General features: G+C 38.9%; 1 protein-coding gene across 2 annotated transcripts; it reads right to left on the reverse strand.

Annotated features, from left to right (window-relative positions):
* Positions 1-787: 787 nt before the first annotated feature.
* Positions 788-25794, reverse strand: PTTG1IP2 (PTTG1IP family member 2). Of its 2 annotated transcripts, none has more exons than XM_075746216.1 (7): positions 25639-25794; positions 24809-24861; positions 20565-20673; positions 16602-16710; positions 13030-13095; positions 9919-9965; positions 788-2349 (listed from the first exon to the last, which is right to left on the reverse strand). In XM_075746216.1, the coding sequence occupies exons 1-7, from the start codon at positions 25751-25753 to the stop codon at positions 2300-2302; spliced, it is 549 nt and encodes a 182-aa protein (XP_075602331.1). In that variant the 5' UTR covers positions 25754-25794; the 3' UTR covers positions 788-2299. The 2 variants fall into 2 exon arrangements, with proteins under 2 accessions (XP_075602331.1, XP_075602330.1); XM_075746215.1 differs by having other exon boundaries at positions 13030-13098.
* Positions 25795-26556: the final 762 nt, after the last annotated feature.

The raw sequence follows: 26556 nt of genomic DNA on the forward strand, positions 1-26556 counted from the left end.
CTAAAAATGTTGGTTCTCCAAGTGCTTTGCTATCTTTGAAATTGTAAGAAAGGTCATCTCTCCTCCTTTTCTTAGAATATGTGACAGCCCTTCATATACTGTAGCAGGTGCTGAAGAAAAATGCTTTTCTATTAAGTCAGGAACATCACTACTTGGGTCGTGAGACAGCAGGCAGAGCTTCATCATTTTTGCAAAAGTTACCTCGAGGGAAAACCATCAGCATGTTTTATTTCCACACTATCAACTCACTCTTATCACAGACCATCATTCTTCAAAGACAGCCATTTGAATAATACTTCAGACTTGACAATAGCTGATAGATGAAGAAACATACAAAATTAAACACACTGCCTCTAATAAAGTGCTAAACATGAGTTAAGAAAATGGAATAATGATCAAGTTTTCCTTTTAACACTAATTACAAGACAGATTCAGGAACTGGGAAACATTTTTATATAAATTCTTGAGAAACTGTATACAGAGAGACTGTTAGAGAGATAAAGAATGGAAGCAAACACTGTACCAAAATCAGTGATAAGCGATAGTCACTAAAGCCTAAGTAGAGGCAGGTTCTTAGGCACTGAAGAAATGACAATTCACTGCATCACCCACAGACAAAATTTAACTCCCACCATATCTATGTGCTGTTAAGATTTTATTCTTCTGTCAGAAAAACAGCAAAAGCAAAAACACATCCTTTCTTTTCTGCCAAACTCATACTTGATCACTTCTTTTAAATCAAGTTAATTTAAAATTGTATGGAACAACAGAATTAAACAGAACCAAATTAAAGATGTTAAAGTGTTTATTTTAAGAACATTGATAAAAATAGCACAAACATCTTCAATACTATACATTTGTTTAATGGATAATTTACAGCAAAGGAGGTTATTTATAATTGCATTAGTCAGGGGGGAGAGCTCTTTGCTTGTTGCATCATACTGGTAAGCTAGTAAAAATGCTCAATAAACCACCTCTAAGAAAAAAAAGTGGAAGTAAATCACATTATGGAAATATCAAAAGAACAATAAAAAGATAAAAAATACTGCTTTCTTACTGTACTGGTTTTGGCTGGGATGGAGGTAACTCTTCATAAGCAGCCTGTACAGTGCTTTGCTTTGGATTTGTGGCTAGAAAAGTGCTGGTAACACCCCAGTGCTTTGGCTTTTGCTGAGCATTACTTGCACAGCATCAATGATTTAATTTTCCCCACTCTGCCTGCTCCAGCAAGTAGGCCAGGGGTGGGCAAGAAGCTGGGAGGGGACACAGTTGGGACAGCTGGCCAGAATTGACCCGAGGGATATTCCAGGCCATACATCATGCTCAGCAACAAAAACCTGAGGGGAGGGCAGGCAGAGGTCTGCTTCTGGGATGCAGTGACTGCCTTTGCATACCTCTACCCTCCTTTGCTTCACTTACTAACCTGTCTTTTATCTCAAGAGTTTCCTTGCTTTTTCTGTTCCAAATCTCTCCTTAATCCCACTGCAGGGAGGGACAGAGCAAACAGCTAGGTCATGCTTAGCTGCTGACCAGGGTCAGCTGCAGAATCTTGGCAACTTTTTGTTAATTATAGATTGATCTTACAGAAGAAAGTGGTCACAGACTGTTGTTTCTTCTTACATTTTGACACACATAAGCCCATAATCATGTTTATTTCAAGAATGACCTTCCTCAAATGTTGCTAACTGAAGTAACTTTTTCACATCAGTGATATATGCAAAGTAGCTATTAACATTTCCGTGAGAGACACAAATATGGTCCCCTCTCAACCCTTAGACATTACAGTCTTGAAGATTTTTTCCAGGGGGGGAAAAAACTCCACTCACTTCTCACATTATGGTAGTACATAATAGCTATTTCTGCTGTGTTAAGCTATGCTTCCATGTTGCCTTTAGTTTTATAAACATGATACAGTAGGGGAAAAAAAAATATCTTTATTTAGGAACATGGGAATATCTGTTTAAGTAGCAGTTAAGACTGAATTCAAACATGTGATTGTAACTATTAGCCATCTACATCAAGTAATAAAATACAGTTTTAAGAGAAGGAAACATAGTATTTCACACTTCAGTATCACCATAAAAATAATCAGCGAACACTTCAACAACCAAAAGCATTTATAAAAAATTAGTTCTAGTCAGGTAGCAGATAGAAACATGTACTTCATGAAGTCTTTATCCACTCCTAGTTTTACAACCAGGAAGAAAACACCTTTGGGAAAAAAGGGCCCAAAGGACAAATGAAAACAAATTATCTTCCTTTATTCTGGAGTTACAGCTCTAGTGGAAGGTGCTCAGCTTTATTCATTCTCAAATCTGCTGTATGGATTATCAGAATCCTGGAGAAGACCTGTAAAACAGAACAGGACTGCATTTATTTTCTTCCCAGTATTGCATCAAAACTGTGAGTTACTGACCTCACTGCAATAGGCACTCTATATAACAATACCAGAAGGCAATTCTTGACTTGTAATAGTTACTCTATTACCCAAATCCCCAAGTATAATAAATTGAAAGTGTTCTTAAGCACTCTTTATTTCTCAGACTACAATCATGAATAGGTATTTCATGATTTAGCAGGGAGAGAACATTTCTCCATGAAAATTCTTACAGAAAACTCATTTCTCATTTGTGAGGTATTCCCTACAAAATACATTTGTGATAGAGTCAAGTCTACAAAAATTTAAGCATAGAAATTGCTCAAGAACAGATTCAGACTGGTCAGTTTATAAATTCAAGTTATTGTAAGATCACCATCCTTTTAAAAATGTAAGATGCTGCTACTTTGACTTAGTTTTATTTCAATTATCATAGAATCATAGAAAGGCCTGCATTGGAACTAGATGATCTTTGAGGTCCCATCCAAGCCCCCCTGCCATGGGCAGGGACATCCTCCACTAGACCACATTGCCCAAAGCCCCATCCAGCCTGATCTTGAACACTTCCAGGGAAGGGGCATCCATGGCTTCTCTGGGCAACTTGTTCCAGTGCCTCATCACCCTCAGAGAAGATTTTTTTCCCAATATCTAATCAGAATCCACCCTCCTTCAGCTTAAAACCATTATCCCTTGTCCTATCACTACACTCCCTGATAAACAGTCCCTCTCCAGATCTCCTGTAGGCCCCTTCAGGTACCAGAAGGTTGCAATAAGGTCTCCCCAGAGCCTTCTCTTCTCCAGGCTGAACAACCCCAATTCTCTCCTCACAGGAGAGGTGCTCCAGCCCTCTGACCATCTTTGTGGCCCTCCTCTGGACTTGCTCCAACAGCTCCATGTCCTTCTTTTACTGGGGACCCCACAGCTGGACAGAGTACTCCAGGTGGAGTCTCACAGGAGGTAGAGGGGCAGAATCACCTCCCTTGATCTGCTAGTCATGCTTCTTTTGATGCAGCCCATGATGTGGTTTCTGGGCTGCAAGTGAACATTGCCAGGTCATGTTGAGCTTCTTGTCCACCAACACCCCCAAGTCCTTCTCCTCAGGGCTGCTCTCAATTCTTTCTCCACCCCTTAGTTCTACTTTGATTATATACAACTATCTGTCACATTCAGCCACTTACAGCATTTCTGCAACAGGACAATAATCTCTAAGAACAAATGAAGATCACTTCTACATGCATTGAAACCTCCAGGGACCAGAACAAGAGCATCACTTCATCCAGGTTGCAGTATGTTTCCATCATGAAAATCCTTAATGACTTCACCAGAATACTGTCACAGAAAGCATTGCAAAGCCATCCTATTATGCTGAGTGTCTGGATATGCATACCAACTTTCTATAAGGGTTAGAACAGCAATTGCTCAACCACACAGAAACTATTTCAAAAGAGCCTTTGAACCACACACCAGACTTGGGCTAGGCAGCAGCACGTACTGAAAATAAAGGAATACCGCAAGAGTCCAGAAGCTGACCTTTTGCTGTGAAAGAACAGGAACACTACCACTACCTTTTCTACCAAGACTTTCATACTGATGTCTGGCAAGTCTGGACTCCTCTAGCTCATTTAAGGCATGGAGACAGACAGCTAAGCTAAACAACCCCAATTCACAAAGATCAGATTCACAACAGTGGAATACAAAGATCACACTAGTCACTGCCAAGTCTTCTAAGAACTCCTCTCAGACCTTTTCATATCATACCTCTTTTCCATGTGCACCTGCACACAGATATTGAACATTCACTGTTCTATTTGAAAGTCAAAAGCTAATGGCACTGAAGGCAGACTATACTTGTCTACCTTGTTGCAGTTGTTGCACTTTTGAACTGCCAGGTAATTCTAAGATGTCAGTCAAGAAACACAACTGCTTAGTGCTGATTATTGTATCAGTAACTGTAACTACCTGATAGGGAATAGCAAATGTTAAGGAATAAGTATGAAAAATCCTGTAATTACTCAAACTGACAAGATTACAAGCAGTCAATTTGTAAAGAGTTAAAATCAAAACCAGCTTTCATACGTAATGGCCCGCCCTTGTGAAAAATGGGGTAAGCCAGTCACATTTATAAAGCTTCAGCCAGGTAATATGAAATACAGTCCATTTACCTGACACGGTATCTTGCAAAGGTACTACCCCTTTCTGCAATTGCTTTAAAATAATCTTTTAAGCATTTGTGCAATAAGAATGTGGTTAGATAACAGCATTGTCAAGAATTTTCTACCTAAAATATTTGAGATGTTGAAATTTTTATGTTTTTAAACTTTTAGAAAGCAGTTACTTCTCAAAATTTAATCTTACCTTTCATGCGTTTAAACAAGAAGTTCTAATGTCTGTTATGTCTACTCTAGCTGACAAGTAAGCTCACACACAATAAAAAAGCTCTTATCCTTGACCTACCATTCAACCTTTAGTGCCTTCAGGTAACATTCCTGCATGAATACAACCCCAATCCAAATAGAAAGAAGAAACATTTACTTTATTTCCAGACCCCCACCTTCCTCCAGACATGTTAATACTTTGGCAGCTAGGATCTAAATATTATATATATATATTTAATATTATTAACTAATATATATATTAGTTTATATATATATAAATATATTTAGTTACCTGAAAGACAACAAGTAGTGAAATTTTCAAAATTTTTTGCAGTATTCCTATATTTTACCTCTTCCAAAACACATCTACACAACATTTGCAGAAAATTAACAACAGCACTAGAAATTAACGTATTACAATTGGCATTGCATAAACTCCCTGCACTCATTAAGTTCCACTTAGAAATCAAGGCACCACACTTCAAATAAATTTTCTACAAAGTGGCAAGAAGCGGTACCAGTTTCCCTGACAAAATTAACTTAGGTTGCATGTTTCTTTGTATATACTTCCTGGCAAGTGCTTATTATGTATTTCTTATATTTCTTTCAAGATACATACTTGACACTTCATAGGTCTGAAAGTGGCACAGTAAAACACTAGACAATTGTTCTCTTACAGCTTAAACAGCTGAAATCCAATGGAAACCATGTTCTACATCCAGTAGTGCCAATTTCAAATTAATCAGAGGACACTGTAAGACTCCTGATAAACTTTTCCTATACCATTCTGAGGGCCAAATATACTTTTTTCTGCTCCTACCTCAAAACACTCAGCCAAAAGCCATTTCAGATAACTAGTCCTCGATTTTCAAGTTAATGTGTCATTTTTACTCATTATTGCAAGTGTCATTCCCTGTAGTACTTGCTTTAATTTTACTGAATTATGTTTTAGGAATGAATATAGTTACTACCAATAAAGCATTAGTAAGTTTAACTTAAAGTTCTCTGATCTGTTTTATGGTACAATACTTGAACTAAACAGCTCATAAGAACCTGGGTCAATCCAGCATGAGTATTATCGGTCATGACTTCAGAAATTCACCTCCCAGGAAAGAAGGTACTTCAAGAGAAACAGCAAGCCCTCTTTCCAAATGAGGATAACCATAGAGGTTACAACACCTGATAGACCTTGCTCTCACTCTTGCTCTCAAATCTGCATCCAGCACTTAAATTTCTTTTATCCTCAGCATTCTAAGTACATCATAAGATTACATTAAGAGGAAGGAGACGGCAGCTCATCACTTGCACCAATTCTTACTGAAGAAGCTGTATCAGGCTCCAGTAAGTGGACAAAAGCAATCCAGAGAGACAAAAAAGGAGCATGACAAAAAGCTCCTGTCAGCTGCCACAGCTGCTCTTAGCTGTGACACTCAAAGAGGAGCTGCAAGCCTATGCTAATTGGATAGCATGTCTAGTTCAACTAAAGCTCATGTGCTGCGCTGAACCAGACATGAGTTGTCTCTCTCAACTGTTTCCCATCTGACATGAGACTGTCTACTCAACCGGTAATTTACACTTACAGGCTCAGAGAAGCTAGATGTTTGCAGGTTCAGGAGTCTTGTTTGCAATAGAGTCCATTACATGTTACTGCTGAACTTGAAACATTGACACATGGACACTCCCAAGAACTTAAAACATCTTATTTCTATTTACCTTTATTTTGAGGTTAGTATTTGACCTATTTCACAGTATTTAAGAAACACTCAAAAATTTGAAAGGTATAGTAGTCAAGTATTTCATACAAGCTAATGAAAGATAATGAGGCCTCCTAATATGTACAAAATGACACAGCAATTCTAAAAAATTACCACCTCTTTCCTGCATATTCATTTATATACTATGCTAACTATGCAGCTTCTCAGTCACTGAGATCTGACCCTCATCACATATCAGCACTGCCCAAAAATAGAATTAACTAGTGAAATACTTACAAGAGACTGTATAGGCTGAAAAAAGTTAACTAGTTTGTGATATGCTGTGTATCTTCACCCGTTTTTATACTTTTCCTCTTTATTTTTAACCCCCAATTTAACAACTCTATTCTTAACATACAAACTAAATAACTTTAGGTGTATAGCAATATAAGGTTTCCCTGCTTTGCATTCAGAACACAAAAGAAGGTCAAGATAAAGCATCTATCTTTAACAGAAGGAACATTTACTGTGACAAACTGCTGAATATAAAAATCAACATCTCACATAAAATACAGGAGATAGGATTACATATCATTAAATTAGCTGATCAAAACCTTTGCAGAACTGCAGCAAGTGGTGTGGAAACCCAAAATCATGAGAGGCAATAATTTTGCAAAAGTGAAGAGGGAGAATCCTTCCAGTAATACCAGGCAGAATACTAAAATAAATAAATAACAAAGCAGCTTCTCACTACTGCTACACTGAACATACAATAGCAGCAAATGCACCAGCAATTAAATTGTAGTTCCTTTGTATACTACACAAGCTGCAAAGTACTCTGAATTCTACTTTAAAATTTTCTAACAGTCAACATATAATTTGTGTAATCATATTGCATTCATATATGTGAGCAAATGAAAAATACTATCAAATTGTGCAACAAAGAAACAATTCAAATTATGTATTCCTGGTTGCTAAAGCTCTCTATTGCTTCCAATGCTCCCAAAGGACTGTGGCTAGAGTGACACCTGCAATGCATTATAAATGTGTAATTACCATTTAAATGGAATAAGGAAAGCTGGTGGATGAAATGGGAAAAGGCATTCCCTTAAAGCCAACCAAATACTCAAATTTCAGGCATGATCATCTTAATCTTAAGAGTCAGGTTAACAAAGTCATTGTCATTCTGCCACTCATCCATGCCTACTTAACTGAGAATCCTCTCTGCAGTGCATAAGAGTGTAGAATAATCTGGCGTCTCCATAATTACTTGCAGTAATTTTTATTAGATTATGTTTAATATGCTAACATATGTATTTACTAGACAGTGAAAAATGAAGACAGAAGATCCAAGGCTATAGCAAAACTTACTCTATTATGTGTCTCAATTATTTTGACAACCATTTGTCTGTAGATTATCAGAATATGAACTATACACATCAGCAATAATATTGAGGGATTTCAGAATTTATACATATTTTGTCTTTCATTTTCCCTCAGTTACATACGTCCTTTCAGAATGTGCCAGCTATTCATTTAAGAATCAGGTCTTTCTTTAGGACAAAAATAAAATTATGAGAATCAAATTGAAATATCTGATAATATAAATTAATCTTCGAATGTGCAATAAAGCAAACTTGTCAATAAACTTCATTAGAAGTTCGCTATTGAAATTTTTTATTGGAATTATGATCTTTTACAGATAAACTGCACTGCAAAACTGCATGAAGTGAATATGCCTGACTCCTTATCAGAAGGCACACCTACCATTAACACAATGAATGCATGAACTTGTTTCTAATTAAGTCATTGATAGATTAACATGCTTCAAGTGGAGGCAAAAATGACACTAGCTCTCATACAACTGCATGCACAGTATAGCTAAAAGATTTGTTGAATTTTGTGTATGCGTTCGAGACACAGAATTATACAGTTATATTCCTCTGGAAACTCAAGTGCTCCAACAAGACCCAAAAAAGCATCCCACAAAGGTCTGAAGGTTAAGCTCTGAAGAGAGAATTGTCCTCACTAAAATGCAGGGCCATCCAGAGACAAGCGAACTAGTTTCACAAGCAGAATATAACCGAACACAGCCTTATGAAACATCACTTAACCCCAGTGCAGCGCTTTGGTACACTAACTGCTATCCTGAATTCAGGACCTTGTTCACTCCTCTTAGCTGCACTGCCTCAAGGAGATGCAAAGTTATATGCATATCTGTACAGAGGGTGTGTTATTTTGGATACATAGCCATTGTCTTAAGTTCTTCATTAGATCTAGCCCAATGATTCAAACTTGTTGAGATTGACTCTAAGGTATCTTCTAAGGAGAAGCCACCACAAAAAGTGTGTGTTAGTTTATGTTGTTTGGGTTTTGGTTCTTTAAATTTGGACTATTGTTGTCAACCACTTAAACCTCTTGAAACTGAGTTGTGGTTGGGATACCAGGTCAATTATCCTAAAAAAACCCCACAGGACTGAAGTTCATGACTGATGTTTAACAAAAATTACTTCTAGTTTCTACAACATTCTTCCTCCTGCAGCTCAAGCTCCAGTGAATTCTTCCTCCATTCCAGCAAAGGAGCATACTTTTCCAAGTGTTCCCCAGACAGAGAATTCCCTAAAGAGATTGTCTGTATCACTTCTGCATCAGCCAAAGGGCAGGCTGCAGATTCATGACGGTATTCCCAGACTCTGCCAATCAGTTTAACAAGATGAAAATTAACAGTTTTGAGTGACTGTTCAGACCCCTAGAATCACCTTCTCTGACATGAGTGCCATTTGCATAATAAAAAGTGCAGCACAGTTTTAGCATATCTGTCTCTGCATACACAGTACCATTAACCCTATGAACAAATCAAATGAAGAGTGCAAGCACTGACAAGCCTAGATAATAAGAGCCTCCCATACAACACAGCAGCCCCTACAGTCTTGCAATATGCTTCTCCTACTGGACCACAGCTCCACTTAAAAACAAGGAAAACACTACAATTTTAATCCCTATGTTTGGCTGCATCCTCCATCTTTTTTTAAGCAAGCTTAAAAAAAAAAAATAATCAAGCTATCTGCTAGTCTATCTTCCTTCAATGACCGTGAGTCTGCTAGCCAATTTCAACTAGATTGGTTTATCAAGTTCAAGAACACCTCCCCACCACCCCCTCAAAAAAAAAAAAATCAGTACTCTTACTTAGGAAGAGACAAAAAGAACTACTTATTGTAATCAATATATTTAAATGCCCACCCCAAGCACGCACCCCATCGTCTCTTGCCCTGCAGGAGAGTCAGTGCAGGAAGAACAGGAGTATAACAGCAATGAGATCAGGTGTTAAGGTGACGGAAAACATGCATCAGTAGGAAACTGGGCTTGATTACTTCTGCTGCTCATAAAGCAGCTTGTTTCTGCTGTGAATTTTAATAATAATTAGCAAGAAGGAATCAATTTAGATACTGAGTATCAAAAGATTACCACATACCATACTTCTTACGTATTTCATCGTGCTTCAGTTTTCTTTCATGTTTCCTGCAACAAATAAAGGTATCAGAAGAACATTCACTGTTTTGAGCCGTAAGCAAAATATAATTACATCTGAAAGACGACAGCATTTTTAAATTAGTAAGCAATTACAAATTTTTTTTAAAAAATCACATTTATCAGTTATATACCTTATCTTTCTGTTGCTATAAGATTCCCTATAACTTCTCACTAATCAACGTCAAAATAAGATATGTGCAAGTATAAAGAAAAACATTGTTTTTTTTCTACATAGAAGTAATGTGTACACACTGAGGTATTCGTCTATATATAAGAAGCAAGACACAATATTGGAAGATTCCCTAATGCTTTCCAGTTGGGAGTATAATGGTAAAATTTATCTCTGAATACAGTGTGTTTCAGAATCCTAATTCAATATAATAATTCTAAAAAGATATAAGGTGTATTACTGTTTTAAGTAGTACAGCAAGTAAAAGTTAAAACTACTAGTTTCTAAAATCCAGCATGGCATCTATGCAGAGAATAAATTATTGTGCTATATAAAAATTGGATGCCTTTAACGATGTTGTCTAATCATAAGACAGTTTTCAAGACCATAGCTAATGTATCTAATAGTTATGAGGGTAACCCGACCACAGGATTCCTGCTGTCTGTGCTGCATAAGAGGAAGAGATTACATGAGGCAAGGGATCTCAGGAAAAGAATAGAGAGATTCTGCTTAATTATTCACACAAACCAGGTGTCTGATGAATCAATTCATTCTTCCCCTTCCTCCTCTCCCCTTTGTGAAGGGGGAAAAACACAAAGGAAGTTTAAATGGAAATCATTCCATCATTCCTCAAATAGTTTTCCTATATTTCAAAGAGAATATCTATTTTGGTTAGTTAAAAAAACCAATTGTTTCACTAGGATGATCCAGGATCTATATATTTTGAGGAAACGATATACTATCTGGCAAAACAATGTTCCTCTAACAAAAAAATACACTGTTTGTTGCCCCTATCAAAATTCAACCTAGTTAGACAAGTTGTGACTTTCCCCTGATTCCAATTTGCACATATTCAGCAGAAAACTGTTAAGCACTGACAGCTCAATTCACCAAAGATCCCATCTGCCCTATGCATATTCCACCTCCAAACAATTCCTACTGCTACATCAGATCCTGTATGTCCTCAGAAGCAATTATCTTGCTTCCTATGGAGCTGAAGGGCTGAACTGGTCTTTCCCTGCAACTGCACTTTGGAAAGCATGTAGATAAAGCATGATGAGAAAACCAAACAAGAAAGACTGACTCAAAACCTTCCACTACTATTTCCCTGAGATACTCATCTCCCTTACATCCCTTTCCACTATTCAGCCCAGGCAGTGTAGGAAACAAAGCAACCTGGCCAAACTGCAGGAGGAGGAACTGGGGAATCAGGGTGATGAAGTGAAATTCATGTAGAAGAGGAGAGGTTGAAGAGAACAGGAAGAGTCAAGTTTACCTACTGAGTGTAACCTGACCACAGGATACCTGCTGTCTGTGTTCATAAGAGGAAGATGTTGTATGAGGCAAGGGATCTCAGGAAGAGAATAGAAAGATTCTGCTTAAAGCAGCCTTCTGTATAAAGACAGTCCTTATTTCTGTATAGTTTCCATGTGATACTATGTGATCTCAGACAAAAGCTTTACAGGAAAACCATCACCTTTGCACTAGCACTCTGCCTGTTGTGCCATGACAAAGGAACTGGATTAACAAGTAGGAAAATTTCTCTTTTTTGATCCATTGCAAGTCTTAACATCACTTATCTCAGAAACTGTGCAATACAACTGCAGATGAGCATACTTTCTAAACTGGCCACCTATTTCTTAACCTTCTGTGCACATTCAAGTAAGACACTCCCAGCTCTTGCCAGTTAGAGGCAGGAGCAACAGTAGGTACATCCATAAGGAAACCTTACTGGCTCCACTTCTGTGCCCCCTCAGAAACGTAATATGTTTGAGCAAACCAAGCATGTTTACCTACCTACCTTGTTTTCTTATGCACATTTGTAATAGAGAAACTTAATATCTTCATGCAAAAAGCTCCCTGAGGGGTCTCATCTGCAAGTATGCCTTGCTCCCTGCAATCCCTGCTTGTTATTAACTATGAGCTTCAGTTCAGGAGAAAACAGCAGGCAGCAGCAAGGCAGTCAAGGTGCCCACCTGTTACTTGGCAGCCAAGTACTTGCAGAACATAACCACGAAGTGGCAAGCTCAGGATCAATTTCCTTGGCAGTCTGTGGGGATTCAAACCCACATCTGACAGTTCCAAGCCTAGTGGGTTAGCTTTAGCAAGACAGAGTCCTAACCAAATGAATCTCCAAAATAAAAACTATGAAAGGAAGTACGATTCAAAAGGTACACTGGTTTGTACCAAGTATCATGGTCCTACCTATAAAAACTGTTTATCTAAAGAATAATGTAAAAAAACATGAAGAGTCACTGGAGTACTAAGCTATAAGAAACTACATCTGAAGGAACGGCGTTCTCACCGAGGAGGAATGTATCACTGCTCACTCTTGCACTTCTTTATACACTGTGCTACAGCTTTAATATAAAGGATGGAAACAAGGGATTAAGTCTAAAGTGAAATCTAAGCCAAAGTTTTCTATTTCCTGAGCAAAATTTCTAATAAGTATCTATCAAGTTGTCTACATTTCCCAGCCAGATTTTAAAAGAAAAAGAACCAGTTGCCAAATGAATCCAAAAAGTAGTTTTCACCTTTGAATCCCAGTTTCACTTTGGTATTAATGCATGCCACAGATAGGCATCAGTACAGGAGAGACTAGGCAAGATCTCAGACATCTCTCCTCTTTGCTCTTGGCTGGCACAGAGCACTTGTACCTGCCACAGTGAGGATCAACCTACTCCCTCCCTGTTCACCTACAGAAATACAGGCTCCTAATGAGGTTCACAAAGCTCACAATAGGCCCTGTTTTGTAAAAACCTGACATTGTCATGCCTAACTCCATAATGCCTCTGTTTAGTGCCCTCTGTATTTCTTAAAAGGGCAGAATACTCCTATATCACCATGAAGTATATAGCTATATATCAAGCTGTCAAGACTTACCTCTGAAGAGACTGTAGTCTTCGTTCCTCTCTCTTTCTAGCTAACCGTTCTTCTTCTTCATCTGGTCTACTAAAAAATGAGGGAAGGAAAGCATAAGAGGAAAAAAGCAGTTTCAGTGCTAGGCAATCACTGTTTAGTCATCTGACTTATTTTCAGAAAGTATTTATAATCTGACCTGAGATACTTCTTCACAGCCATGTAAAACTTCATTGCCAAGTAAGTATAATTGACAGATTTGTAGAATTACCCTCTCACGTTTTATAAAACCCAAGCGCTTCACCCACTGTAGCGCCCAATGTGCACGTCAGACTCCACAGGACAATTTAAAGACTTTTAGGAACAGGTTGCAGACTGTCCTACTTGCCATTTTCCCCCATGTGCCACACCCCATTTTAGAGCAAGCGTACTGCACATGCATAGTTAAGTCCATCATTGCCCCCCGGAAGAAGTCTTTGATGCCAGAACAATTTATCTTTCCAACAAATACCACTAACCAATCTCAAGCTGCCCCTAGGAAAGCAGTCTGCATGAACTGTCTTGGCAGCTGCCTTCCCTGTTCTGGAATGAACAAGGATTTACCTGAGTGCATCAGCTGTGTGATTCTGGGAAACGCTACGCCTACACAGTACATCTGAGCTATGGATGTGCAGATATGCTCTACTGAATGCATGTACTTAAGCTTTGTGACCTGCATTGAAGAAAGCTCAGCTTCACTTAACCATTAGATACACATAAGAACTGTAGAACTGTAAAGCAAACACCAAACAATAGTTATTTGTCTGTTATTTTTTCTTGACAATTAATGACAATTCTTCAGGATTAGTGAATGGACACCTGTCATGCTTTTCCAGGTACTATTTTTTCAAAATTGAATGCACTATCTGAAGATGTTTGATATGAATATTTACAATATTAACACAACTGCTAACAGAGAAAAAGAGTTATAGTATCACACATCTGCAGCAACCAACATACAAGTTAAGCAAGAGTGACATCCAGTGGTTATTTATAGCATGTCATATGTTTTAACAGACACCAGAACTGGAAATCTGAATTCAATTTTTCTACCTGCTCAATCAGTCCATACATGTCTTTGAACATCTTAGTCATTTAAATATAATCTAGTAATTGGGAATCCATGTGATGCTTCACATAAAAAAGAAGGAACTAGAAAATTTGTGTTTCTACTTAAGGAGTTAGAAAAATCTTAGGGGAATTTAGCAGCAGAAAACACATGCAACAGGTCATCTTTACTGGAAGGTTATGCTAGACTCCTTTGTAAAACTAAACAATTATCAATATTATCATGTCCAGGAAGACTAGAAGCTCCAATTCTTGGGCATCCTTCTGTAAAACTACTTTATTAGGGACCTCAGTGTCTTATAACTATGTCATAGTCTCATTTCACACTCATGTTGCAAAATAGAAACCCACATCAATAAAATGCTGGTATAGTATTCAGAAAATATATTTCTTCCCTATAATTCAAAGAAGCATTAAATATTTTCTGATTTCTAGGGACTTTGAAGGAATTTAGTTTTTCTTCAAAACTCAGAAAGTCTGAAATTATAAAAATTAAAAATCAGTTGTTAAACTGTAGAAGTTCAAGAAAGTCTATTTAGTACAGTTTCATGAAAAGTTCTTTCAAGTGCATGGAACCAGACTCTGAAAGTCCAAACATAGGATAAAAATAATGAACTGAAACAATGCACTAACAGTCCTAGGATTCCTGCAGTAGGGATGGACTTGGGTAAGCCTGCTACGTTACTGATGTGGGAATTAAGGCACCCAGGTACTCTCTGGGTTCAGGGAAAAGATACAAGTTGGCTTCGTCAACATTGAGACCTCACAGCTTGAAGATTCCCAGAAGGAATACTGACGCTTCTGCAAAACAAGGTTACACTTGAGACAATACATGTAAGAAGTCAGTAAAACAGATCTAATACTACATTTCTACAAGTTTTCCTTCTTCCAATTCATTTAAAAAAGGTCCCTCTATGGAAAAAGGAGTCCTCAAACTAAGAAAGCAGACAGCAAAAGAATTCCTGCTGAGAATCAGTGGGTTTAAAGCCAGTAATGTATCAGGCTCCAGTGTAATAATACATTCTGAATCCTCCTGAAATAAGCTGGACCCCACTCTGACAAGACCTTTAAATCCTCTGAGTGTCAGAAGATTAAGCTTGACACCTCTGGAGTTCTGGCATAAGATGACTCTCAACTAACCCTCTATTTTTGGAATTAGATGTTACAGTACTGATTGACGACTTAGCTACTAAAACTGAAGTCTGGCACAAATCTCTCTCTTCACAGGAATCAAGCTTTATTTGTTGGCATGTCAGCCACAGGGCCTACTCAGTTCTTCTACAGAGGAAGTCGGCAGATCTTACATAAAATCTAAAACAGTTCTATACATCTTCAGGGCTTATCAGCATAGAGCTAAGGAGTTATCAATTTTTGCACTAGGACAGATTTGGTAGACCAATCTACCAGCAGAACAGGTGCATGCATCTTCCTCAGGGAGAAGAGGGAATGACATGTCATTTACAATTGTTTTCTCCTTTTTTGAAAGCCACAGATGTACCGTATTTCTCTGGCTTGAAGGTCAGCACTGAACACTGTACAACTGCATAAATTCTTTAAAAAAAACACCAAACAAGAGCCATGAATTACAGGCACTTGAGCATAGAAATTATTTCAGATCAAGAAATAAGGTCCCCATTTTGTTCACATGAGTGACAACAAAAGGAACAGAGCTAGCTGGAACTACACTGCCCAGAAACCTGAGCTCTAAAACTTCAGTGACACAAGGAAACATATTATGCTGTCCCTATAAACAAGGCTTTCCAGGTGTTTCAAAAGGGAATAATCACTGATCACTTCCCACTCATTAACTACTTCCCTCCTGTTGAAGGATATTAGCCAATTAAAGAAGCAAGTAGGAAAAGAATTTTTACAAGTTCTCCAAGATCCAAAAACCACTTCATCTTTGCATTATTACTACATTAATTATTACATTATTCAAGTATTACTTTACTTGAAAATGTCAGTCACTTAGTATCTTAGAGCAAAAAAGTATCATCTTACATATAGAGTATTTTGTTGAATTGGCACAGACAGCTAATCACTTAGATGCTGCCTGTCTGCTGACAGATTCTAGAGAAAACTCTGAAGCACAGATACCAAGTGCTGTATGACATTGTTGCTCACTTACTTGTTACCCACCTGGTCCATTTTTGCTGTACCATAAGCTTGCCTTGAAAGAGATTGTTCTGTTATCACAAGAAGCAAGTACTTATTTGGCCACTGAAATACTTCTTGTCCAATCTTAATAAGGAAGTGTAAAATGTGGAAAGGTAAAGCAGTATCTTACTTAATGTATCTGTAATGCTACCACTAGTAACATCACTTCAGCATCATTCTAGCATAATTTCTAGTGTCTCTTTTTTGGTTGTCTCAAAATTGACTAAAATTGCTTCCAAATGAAAAGATTCTTAATATACTGGAAAGTAAAAATTGTAGGAAGGGAAGACCAGGACCCAAAGTTAGTAAAGGAAACAAATATGTGTATTTACCTCCTGGAACACCTTCTGCAGTAACAGCAGTAACAGCAACAGACTGTTATGGACACCAGAATGAGTCCAGCTATTACAGCTATGGCAATAATTAAAGCCTCAAAGTTTACTGAAAAATATGAATATGTTCAATTTGTTAGACTCCAGCATTAACATTTGTCTTTCTGATAATTCTCCCCCCCCAAGCATTTTTTTTACCTCTGTACAAAACCAAAAATAATCAAAACCACAATTCTCTGCAAATACCCCCATTAAAACTCAGCATATCACATTAGAATTTTGCATATCTACACTGAACAGACATTAAGTAAAATTGCTCTCTACATATAGCAAATTATTAAAAGTCATCCTGTAATACTTTATGATACATTCCACAGTTCTATCCTCCCAATCACAATCTTAGCCAGTGTACAGCATGAACAAGAAGAGCCATATAAATGCAGCGTCAGTGTACACACATTACACGCAGCAGTTCGAGAAAGAGTAAAATGTAATAAGACTATGTCAGAGGATCTGAAGAAGCCAATATAAAACTCTCCATAAAACTTGTGAAGACATCTTCTGCATCCAAAGAGTAATTAACAAATGGGGTGGTCATGGTGCATTATTTTAACTGCATAGACTGTAACAATTGTAGCTGAATCTGAAACCTGTTATCCTGGAAAAGAATGAAGCCCAAGAAGAAAGCAGACAGGGATGACAGTAATGCTATAGACACAACTCTGAGGAGTTATTTAAAGGACCTAACAAAGGACAAAATGAAATCAGTTAGGGAAGCTGTATCAGAGATAACCACTGAACACCTCTCCCCACACACATGCCACATTGTCTATTTTAAAGCCTGATGAGGGAAGCTGTCCATCTCCTCTCTCCCACATAAATCCCTCTGAACTCTGCCACGTTCAGCAGCTTCACACTGCTGCAGTAATACAGAGTAGCTGCACATGCACTTTTTACTGCTTCAGGGTACTAGTGATAAGACAGTCAAATTTAGCAAGTGAAGTTCAGAGGGTCTATCCTCTCTGGTCACATGCACAAGCCAAAAGTCTTACTTCTCTACAGATCTCACCAACTCACATCTGGCCAAGGAATACCCTTCACAGATCCTGCCAAAGATTAGATCCCAGTAAACATTTTTGCTTGTGTGTTACAGGTTATAATACAGATTAATACACAGTTTCTCGTTACAATCCACAAGCAAATCTTGAACCTGTAAATTTTGAAAGTAACATTTCACCATATCACATTTCTCATTCTGTTACTCCTTTACAAATTACAGACAACTAAATACACTTCTTTCACTGAAGTAGAAAAAAAATGGTTTTAATCTCCATTTAATTTTCCTTAAAGTATCCTATTTACTTTTTTAAATGCCATTCTATTTACTTATTAAATGGCATTTAATAGAAGCAAAAAATATATTTTGAACCTATTAACAAAATGCAGAAAAAGATTGTCAGTTTTTGGTCTGCATTCCTGTCTCCACTATCTACTTCATTTGCTTATTCCTGAAAAACAATACAATTAAGCTACTTTGTATTACCTTGCTTCTATACTGTTCTTTTTTCTTCACTGCTGGTTAATAAGCTGTCAACATGTCTTATTCCATAAAAATTTTAACTGGAAGGCAGTCATTTGTTTTTGACTTTGAGAGGTGCAATATTCAGCTTCATTATGGCCAACATTCATATCTTCATTTTATTTGCAAAACACCACCATGCTCAAAAGGTAATTAGTTTTCCTCCTGTGTCCAAAGGGGACGTCTCAGTAAGACCCTATATCCCCATGGCATGTTGCTACATCTAATTTATAAAAAAAAAAATCTATTAAGGAAATGCATATCTGTTTTTTTCTGTTGTTGGTTTGTTTTTTTTCCTTTTTTCTTTTTACGCTTTTACCTTTTTTGCTGAGAATATGCTCCATTCTCTGTTTAAGCTGCATTCAATCTAGAAACACAAATGGCCAAGCTCGAAGCAATTTCTATAGCAAGAGTAAACTGCCAAGAACACCCTTAGTGTCAGCAGACACCAGCAATCACTGCTTTGCAATGGGACACAGCGTAAATGCATTTCTGTACTGGGTGTGGCTGGGACAGTTAACTTTCTTCACAGCAGCTAATATGATGCCATGTTTTGGATTTCTGGCTAAAACAGTGCTGATAACACACCAATGTTTTGGCTGTTGCTGAATAAGCTTGAACATCACGATTTTCTTCTTCCCCCAACTTTGTTCTCCCTAGTGAGTAGAGCTGGAGGCAAGTAAGAAATTGGAGGGGCCAGGAGGGGCCAGTGCCAGAACACCTGACCCAAACTGGCCAAAGGGATATTCTACACCACACAACGCCAGGATCAGCAATGAAACCTGAGATAAAGGTAAAGTGGAGGGTGTATTTGGCTTCCAAGGTGACTAGTGTTTGGGGAGTGGCTGACCATCAGTCTGCCTGTGGGAGGTGGCAAGTGATTTCCTTTGCTTGGTGGTTTGTTGGTGGGTTTTTTTTTTTTCCACTCCCCATTTTTTCTTGCCCTATTAAACTGCATTCATCTCAATTCATGAGTTTCCTGCTTTTGTTCTTCCTAGTTTCTTCCCACCAAGCCACTGGGGCCAGAGGAAGGAGGGAGCAAGCAAGCAGCTGTGTGGGTACTTAGCTGTTGGCAGGAATCAACCCACCACACTTCCAGAAAAAAAGTCTGCTTAACAGTTCATAGCAACAGCATTTACTGTAATATTGAAAGCCTTATCAGTGAAATTATATACCTTCTGTAGCTCTAAAAAACTCAAGAAGACTAAGCATAAATCCTTTCTCTCACAACACAGAGCCCTTCTGCTAAGAACGAAGAACTGGTAAAGTTCTCATGTACTGTCCAATCTAGTCCCTCAGTTTTCAGGGATTATATGAAGTGGTAGTGTTCAGAAACTTGCATGCTCCACTTTAAGAGCAATCTTCTACCTCTGCTACTCTAATTTAAAGAGTATTCCATAATCTCACTGCTCTAAGTGTGATAACTTTCTTCTAATTTACAGCTAACACAGTTACTGATCATTCATCCCCGCTTGTTTTTGTCATTTAACCTTCTGGTGTCCATGAGCAAATACACAGAAAGCAGCACACCTTTGTTTTGCTGGACTGAAGATGTACTCTTATCTCACATGACAAGCTTTCCAATGTCTTATTGTTTTCTGTTCCAGTCTATTCTGAATTTAGATCTGTATTTGCAGTATTGCAAAAACAGCTCTGAAGATTTCACCCCAACGGCAGCACATGCACTGCACTGTATTTTGTAATGCAAAGCAAAAGGAAATCCAAGAACAATGAAATGATGCAGCACTACAATCTACAGTGGCACTCTGCAGCTTTTTTTTTTAACCTTAACTGCATCACCTTCAGCACCAACCGACTACATTTTTTTCAGTTGTTTAAGCAAAAACAGCATTCAAGAATTTTTGGTTGGCTCCATTCCTGTGGTATTGGTTCACTGCTGCCTCTGGAATATATTATAAAAATCGTGAATCTAGGCATAGCATCCAACATTTTAAGATATTTTGAAAAGGTAAGAATGGTCGCCCTTTGTCAACAGGGAATGACTTTATTTCTTTGTACCTCAAAACTACTGTTTAAGAAACAGGCGAATCTTGACTACATACACAAAATACTCAGAACATTCCAATATGACTAGTTCCCAGTCTTGACTTCAGTGTCAAGAGAATTTCACTACATAGTAAATGTTTTAAAGCCATTGAATCAGTACAGAATAACTGTACTGGCTGTTCACAAAGAACCGTTATCAGTGACTGTTTTGTAAGTGCTGAAGATTAGGGGTCATGGTTCCAAATTATAACCACTGCCTCCTCCCCACACCCCTCCAAATAAGTCATCTGGAAACAGCTCTAGCAAGGGGTAGTCTTACTTTAATCTAATCATGCTTGTAAATAATTCTCTACAGCAAAAGTAAAATTAGTACCTACTCCAGCAAACTCCCCATCGAGCATTTGAGAGCGAACATAATGAAGACGGTGGAAGAATGCTTCTTACAGGGTAATCAATACAAGTGTTGTTGGTGTAACACCAAAGGCACTGTGCAAAAGAAACAAAAAACACATTATCGATCTTCAAAAACCATTTACAATTTCATGCTCCTCTCCACCGACAGAATTCTTAAGCACATACAGTACTGTACAGACACATTGAAAGTGCTCTGTAGTACAAGACCTACAGAAGTTCTGGTACAATTCCTAAATAAGCCTAAACCAAGTAAGTGCATTTTGTACTTATAGGTAACAAAGGTAATAAATATTTACACTAGTCTGACAATATTTGGGAACATATTGAGGTACTCTGTATACTTGAAGATAAAATGGCTTTGGGTCTAAAGTTACTGAAATTAACCAAAAAAACCAAGACCAGAAAGCCAACTGTCCAGAATTTTAAAACACTTGGTATCTTTGATGATTAAAGATACCCTTATAATCTTACTTCAGCCCTATATTTGACTATCAACAGAAAGAAAAAAAATAAAGAACCCCTACAACTCTACAGGAGGTTTTGCTACAAGATTATAAGAGATACAGCCTTATCCAATCTGTGTTGCCAAGTACATTAGGTACCATAGTTGTGCACACTTACATATCTGGATATTTTTAAAATTTGATATTTCTTACATGTATTATAGTTATAATATCAGCACAACATTTCTGCTTTTTATGTCACCACTAAGTATCAAGCTTAAGCGTTGTTTTTCATCTGTTAAACTAGATAGTCATTCAAAATTCCTTTACCATGCAACTCAACCAGTGAGGAAGTTTTGGATGACAGTAAAAGGAATCCTTGAGAACAGGGTGTTTTTAAGACTCATTCTAGAAAGAGCTTATTGAGAAACTATGCTCTATCTAACAATACCATCAAGAACATTTCTGTCATACATCCTCAATTGCACAAAGTCTGTTATCTTGCTCTAAAGGGTTAGAAAACATTAAATAGAAAGGAAACCACTGGCAGTAGATTCTGCTCTCTTGAAAAAAGTTAAGACAAGAAAAATTTATTCATATTTTGTAGTTGGTAGACTGTACAAGTCAAATATACTCATAAACACATATCAACAAAAATAATTAAGGCAAAAAAATGTTTGTAAGAAATCCTGCCCTCCTAAGTTTAAATTTCAATTAAGGATGTTAGATGAGAACATCCTTATTTTTGCTGGATCAATTATTTAATAAGAATAGACAGTTCAAAAGTAGGGCAGACTAAAAGTCAAACCTGTTTGAATGTAACATTGACCCTGTTCTGAGTAGGGGGCTGGACTAGATGACTCAAAGTCTCTGCTAGCCTGAACAACTCTATACTGTTGGTGACAACTAGGAGCACTGGAAGGTCAACTCTATGACTCTGATGGAGACTACTGCATGTAACTACTAAAAACATGGGTAGCCCAAAAGGCAATACCTGATACAGCTACTGATTGCTGCAGAGGCTGAAGTAAAATAAAATATTTCAAGTGACTCATTCCCAATGGTAAAAATTGAGCTAATTGTCAAAAATCACTCAAGGCTGAAGCATTTCCTTAACTTTGGTCCTCATCTACAAAACCTAGGAATGAAGACTGAAAAGATTATTTTATTTAGAGGTAAATCATACATCTGTTGCAGAGTATGCTAGGAACCACGTTCACACTCTGATGGACATCACTGACTTCATTACCTGTGTGAAACTCTACTAAAATAAAGTGCAACATCATTAATTCAGTCCACATGCACTTTAAGGATGTGTTCTCACTGTTATGAGATCAGACAGTAACTACAAACACAAAATGAATGCTTCTTCCTCTGTAATTAGATAGATGTATGCAACTGATTATCACCACCTTTCCTTCAAAAAAAAAAAATTGGCTACATTTATTGACCATATAATTTCCTATAGCTGTTGTTAGCTCCTTTTTTTAAGGCCTAGCTTGCCTAAAATCCATTTGCCACAAGAACTTAAGACTCCATACATTTGTTATTAGGACAAAGATAAGAATGACAAAAATAAATAGCTAAGGGGAAAAGCGTTTGGTAGACTACTCAGAAGTTAAAAATGAGACTTTGGAAAATTCTCTAGAATGCTGAGGCTCTACACATGCACACAGATTTTAAAATGTATCTATTTAAAATCTGTCTTTATCTAGCATTTGGGTTACATATTTTGCCTTACACAGTCATATGGAGTTAGAACATGGAGAGAGTACTCTCTCAGGACGTTAATCAATAGATATTTACGCGCCGTCTGGTAACAGATAAAGTTCAAGTTTTAATACATCTGGTAATCTGCTAGTCCTAGCAGTAAATATTTCTTTCAAGTAAATAAATTCAGTTTCAAGATTCAACAGCTCTAATCAAAACCCTTCTGCATTATTTTTTGGTGTAATGAGTAAGATGAAATGCAATAACATATCTATCAAATCACCACTCAGAAGTTATTGATAAAAACACAAGAAAATAGGTATTCATCAACTCTAAAGACCAACCAAATAATAATTATGATAAACCAAATTTGAGCATTTTTAATCATAATTCTATTTAACTGAACTAAATTACTACATTTAAGGATTTGTTTGGAATTGTTTTTCTCTATTCACCAAACATTATTTTTCATTTTTATCTGCTGCTGCTATCTATATTATCACCAATATGAAAATCTGATTTTTCAACTGAAGCAAACAAAATTATTTCAGCAATCCTTTGTTTTTGTATTACTCATATAAAAACTAATGGCTTTGTTCTGTAATTTTTTAATGTATGCATGAATGGTCTGAATCGAATCTAAACTCCTTTCTTCACGGTTAACACTGATGCTATTGAAGCAGTTGCCCTGAATCACCCATCATTCTGTCACTAGAACAAGCCTGGATCTGGTTTGACAGATTCTGAAAATAATGTATCTATAACTCTGTTAGCGTCTTCAGTGCACAAACACAGCTAAAGGATTTCTTTCTCTCACAAGGTGAGCACATAGCTCTCAGGTTAATAAAAGCTGAGCTCATGTATCTGCAGCAGCACTTATTTGAAGTGACAGTTACACCAGTGGTAGTGCTGAACATTTAATCTTTAATGATCCATATCTTCCACTTCCTACTTTATACTTTTGAAGACAAAGAGTTCTTTACATGATGTCATGATTATGACAACAACATATAAGTTTGACAACACACAATAACCACACCAATACAAGGCAATTAATATTCTTTCCTTTAAAAAAGACAAATGATGCTTAAGACAAGCATAAACCAGGTAAGTTTAAATATTTCTCAATTTCCCCTACTGAAAAAGTTTTGCAGTAACTTAAACACTGAGGAAGTATTTCTTTTCAGTGACACTTGAAGTCAGAATTCAAAACAATCTCTCACTTTAAATATGGGAGTTTCTTCTATTTCACAGGGCCAGACACCTTTTCAGTATTTATGACGCTTTTGTGGGGCTAAAAAGGTTTTGAGCTGAGAACAGTGAAACAAATTCTACTGGTTTAAGTCTCTGCCTTATTGCAATCTCATTGGAAATCTAAACACTCTGCTACCAGAACAGTGACCTAGCCTGGCAGTGTTAAGCACACACGGTCTGATGTAGTCAGTGGAGAGGCCAGTAAGTCTGAACACCTACAAAGTACTGATCCAGTCTGCCTCAGTTAAATACCTGCATTTAACTTGGGGCATCTCTGGAAAAAAAGCATTTCTAGTTTATTTCCCAGTTGTCCCATTCAGCATACAAGAAATGCAAGGCATTTCAGCCACAGAAGAGTCAGTTTATCTAGCCCTTGTAAAAGATGGCAATTTAACTAAGTGCTGCTTGCAAAATGACGATGAGTTTAAACCAGCAGCAACATCAACTTGCTCTGCTGCGCTGAGAAAGCACTAAGCCCACACTGAAACTGGAAGCCTAGATTCTACAGTGTCCATCCTCTCCAGACAAAGCAGAGAAATACCCTGAGTGACCAAATCATGGAGTAACCCTAGTAAAGTGAAAGGACACGGCATCAAGTGTGACAGAGGGGAAGCAAGCAAATCAGCCGACTACCATTTAAATAACAGACTACCTCTTATCAAGGGTAGTTTGACTAGATTCACTATTAAAATCAAAACGCCCACCAAACAGTCAAACCAACCCCAACAATCTGACTTCATATCAAGGGAGGAAAAAACCCCCACCAAACTTTCAGTCAAAAAGGATGTTAAAAATCTTACCGAAACATTTTTTAGACATTCTTCACAGGACCTCTGGGAAAACTCTGAGCATGCTAGAAAAAACCAAAACACATACAGATGATATTTTCCCCTCAGTAACATCAAGCACTTAACACAATATTTAGCTTTTTCTTTTTTCTACTTCTAGATACAAGCAATAATTTTGATTGAAGCAATGAAAACTCAGTATTTCCATTCCAGGAGACCCATAGCAGACTGAGATACAAAGCATTTAAGTTCGACCTCTGACATAGAGAAACAATTTAAGCTTACTGGTAACTTCCACTTGCTTTCAGAAGGACAACCTGGGAGAAGAAACCCAGGAGCCTCCCTGTATCTCTGCTGAAGTTCTAAGATAAAACCTAGGCGATTGCTGTCTCCTTGCAGGAAAATTCCCGATAACCGCAGGGCCCCACTGGCCGGCCAGCAGTACAAGCCCTAGTGCCATCGCTCCTTCCTTCGGTCGGACGCTTGGAGCCAGCCCCTCGGGAGCAGGCTGCCTGCCCGGGCAGCCGAGCCGGAAGCCGCACACACCGCCGCCTCCCGCCGCACGGAGTCAGCCTGCTCCGAGGCAGGGGACGGCACTGAGGCAACCCCCCCGAGCTCCACCAACGCTCCGGAAGGCGCTCGGCGCCTGCAGGCCTAGGGGCGAGCGAGGCCTCTGCCCGCCCCTCCCGCAGCCCGGCTCAGGAGCGGGCGCGGCCCTCCGCAAACACCCGGGGAAAGCCCCACGGCCCGCACCCACAGGCGAGCCTCTCCGCGGGGAGGAAGGGGAAGGGAACGGCAACGCACGGCAACGCGCTGCCTCGCGGCTCCCCGCCCCTCCTTACCCTGCGCCGGTGCTGGCGGGGCCGTGGCGGTGAGGTGCGCCAGCCCCATCCCGGCGCAGCCCCACAGCAGCGCCAAGCCCTGCAGCCAGAGCGGCCACAGCCGCAGCGCCTCCATCGCCCCGCACGAACCGACCGTGCGCAGGCGCCAAAGGCCCGCAGCGGGGGGGTGGGGCTCGGGGCGGGCGCAGGCACCGCGTTTCCCGGCGGGCCGGCAGTGGGGCAGGAAGCGGAGGAGTCGGCTTTATAAGCCGGGGTTTCGGTTCCGCTGGTGCTTGGAACGGGTGTTTCACCTTTCGTGAGGTTGCGGTGCGGGCGGCATACGCTGGCCGTGCCTCTGGTGTCCGCGTCCCTTTGGCACAGCCGTGCGAGCGGCCGAGCTGCGGCTGCAAGTCGCTCACAGTCATTTGTGTGCTGAGTTCTGTGATAGAGCAGGCCTTTCCCCCCTCCCTCGATGCTTACTGTTCTTTTGGTTCGAGCCTCTTTTTTACTTCCTTTGCTGTGTGGACTGTTGCGGTCCCGTGAGGGCAGGGGGGCTGGGGATCCCTCACCCTGTCTCCTTGCTGGGGCCGGTTTTCCATGAGGATGGCCAGCAGGCTGCCCAAGCCCACGGAGCCCACAAAGGTATCCCCAAGTCAGGGCTGGCCAGAAAAGGGAATAAAGAGATGGAGTCAAATGTGAAAATTTGCCATGACCTTTCCGTTTTAAAAGATTAATGAGTTGTTGGTTTTCCATGGTGACCCAAGCCTTAGGGCCTTAGCGAGGCACACTGTTCTTTGAATTCCCCAGGGGTATATAAAACACCCAGATAGGGCTGCAAGGTACAACACAGCAATGAAAGAAACAGACCCCAAGCCCTCTGAGATGGCAGGGTAAGGACAGAGGAAACTGTGAGCATCTCAGTGGCCCTAGACAGCTGTG

This window comes from Balearica regulorum, chromosome 2 (assembly GCF_011004875.1).
Source record: "Balearica regulorum gibbericeps isolate bBalReg1 chromosome 2, bBalReg1.pri, whole genome shotgun sequence".
Lineage (NCBI taxonomy): Eukaryota > Metazoa > Chordata > Aves > Gruiformes > Gruidae > Balearica > Balearica regulorum.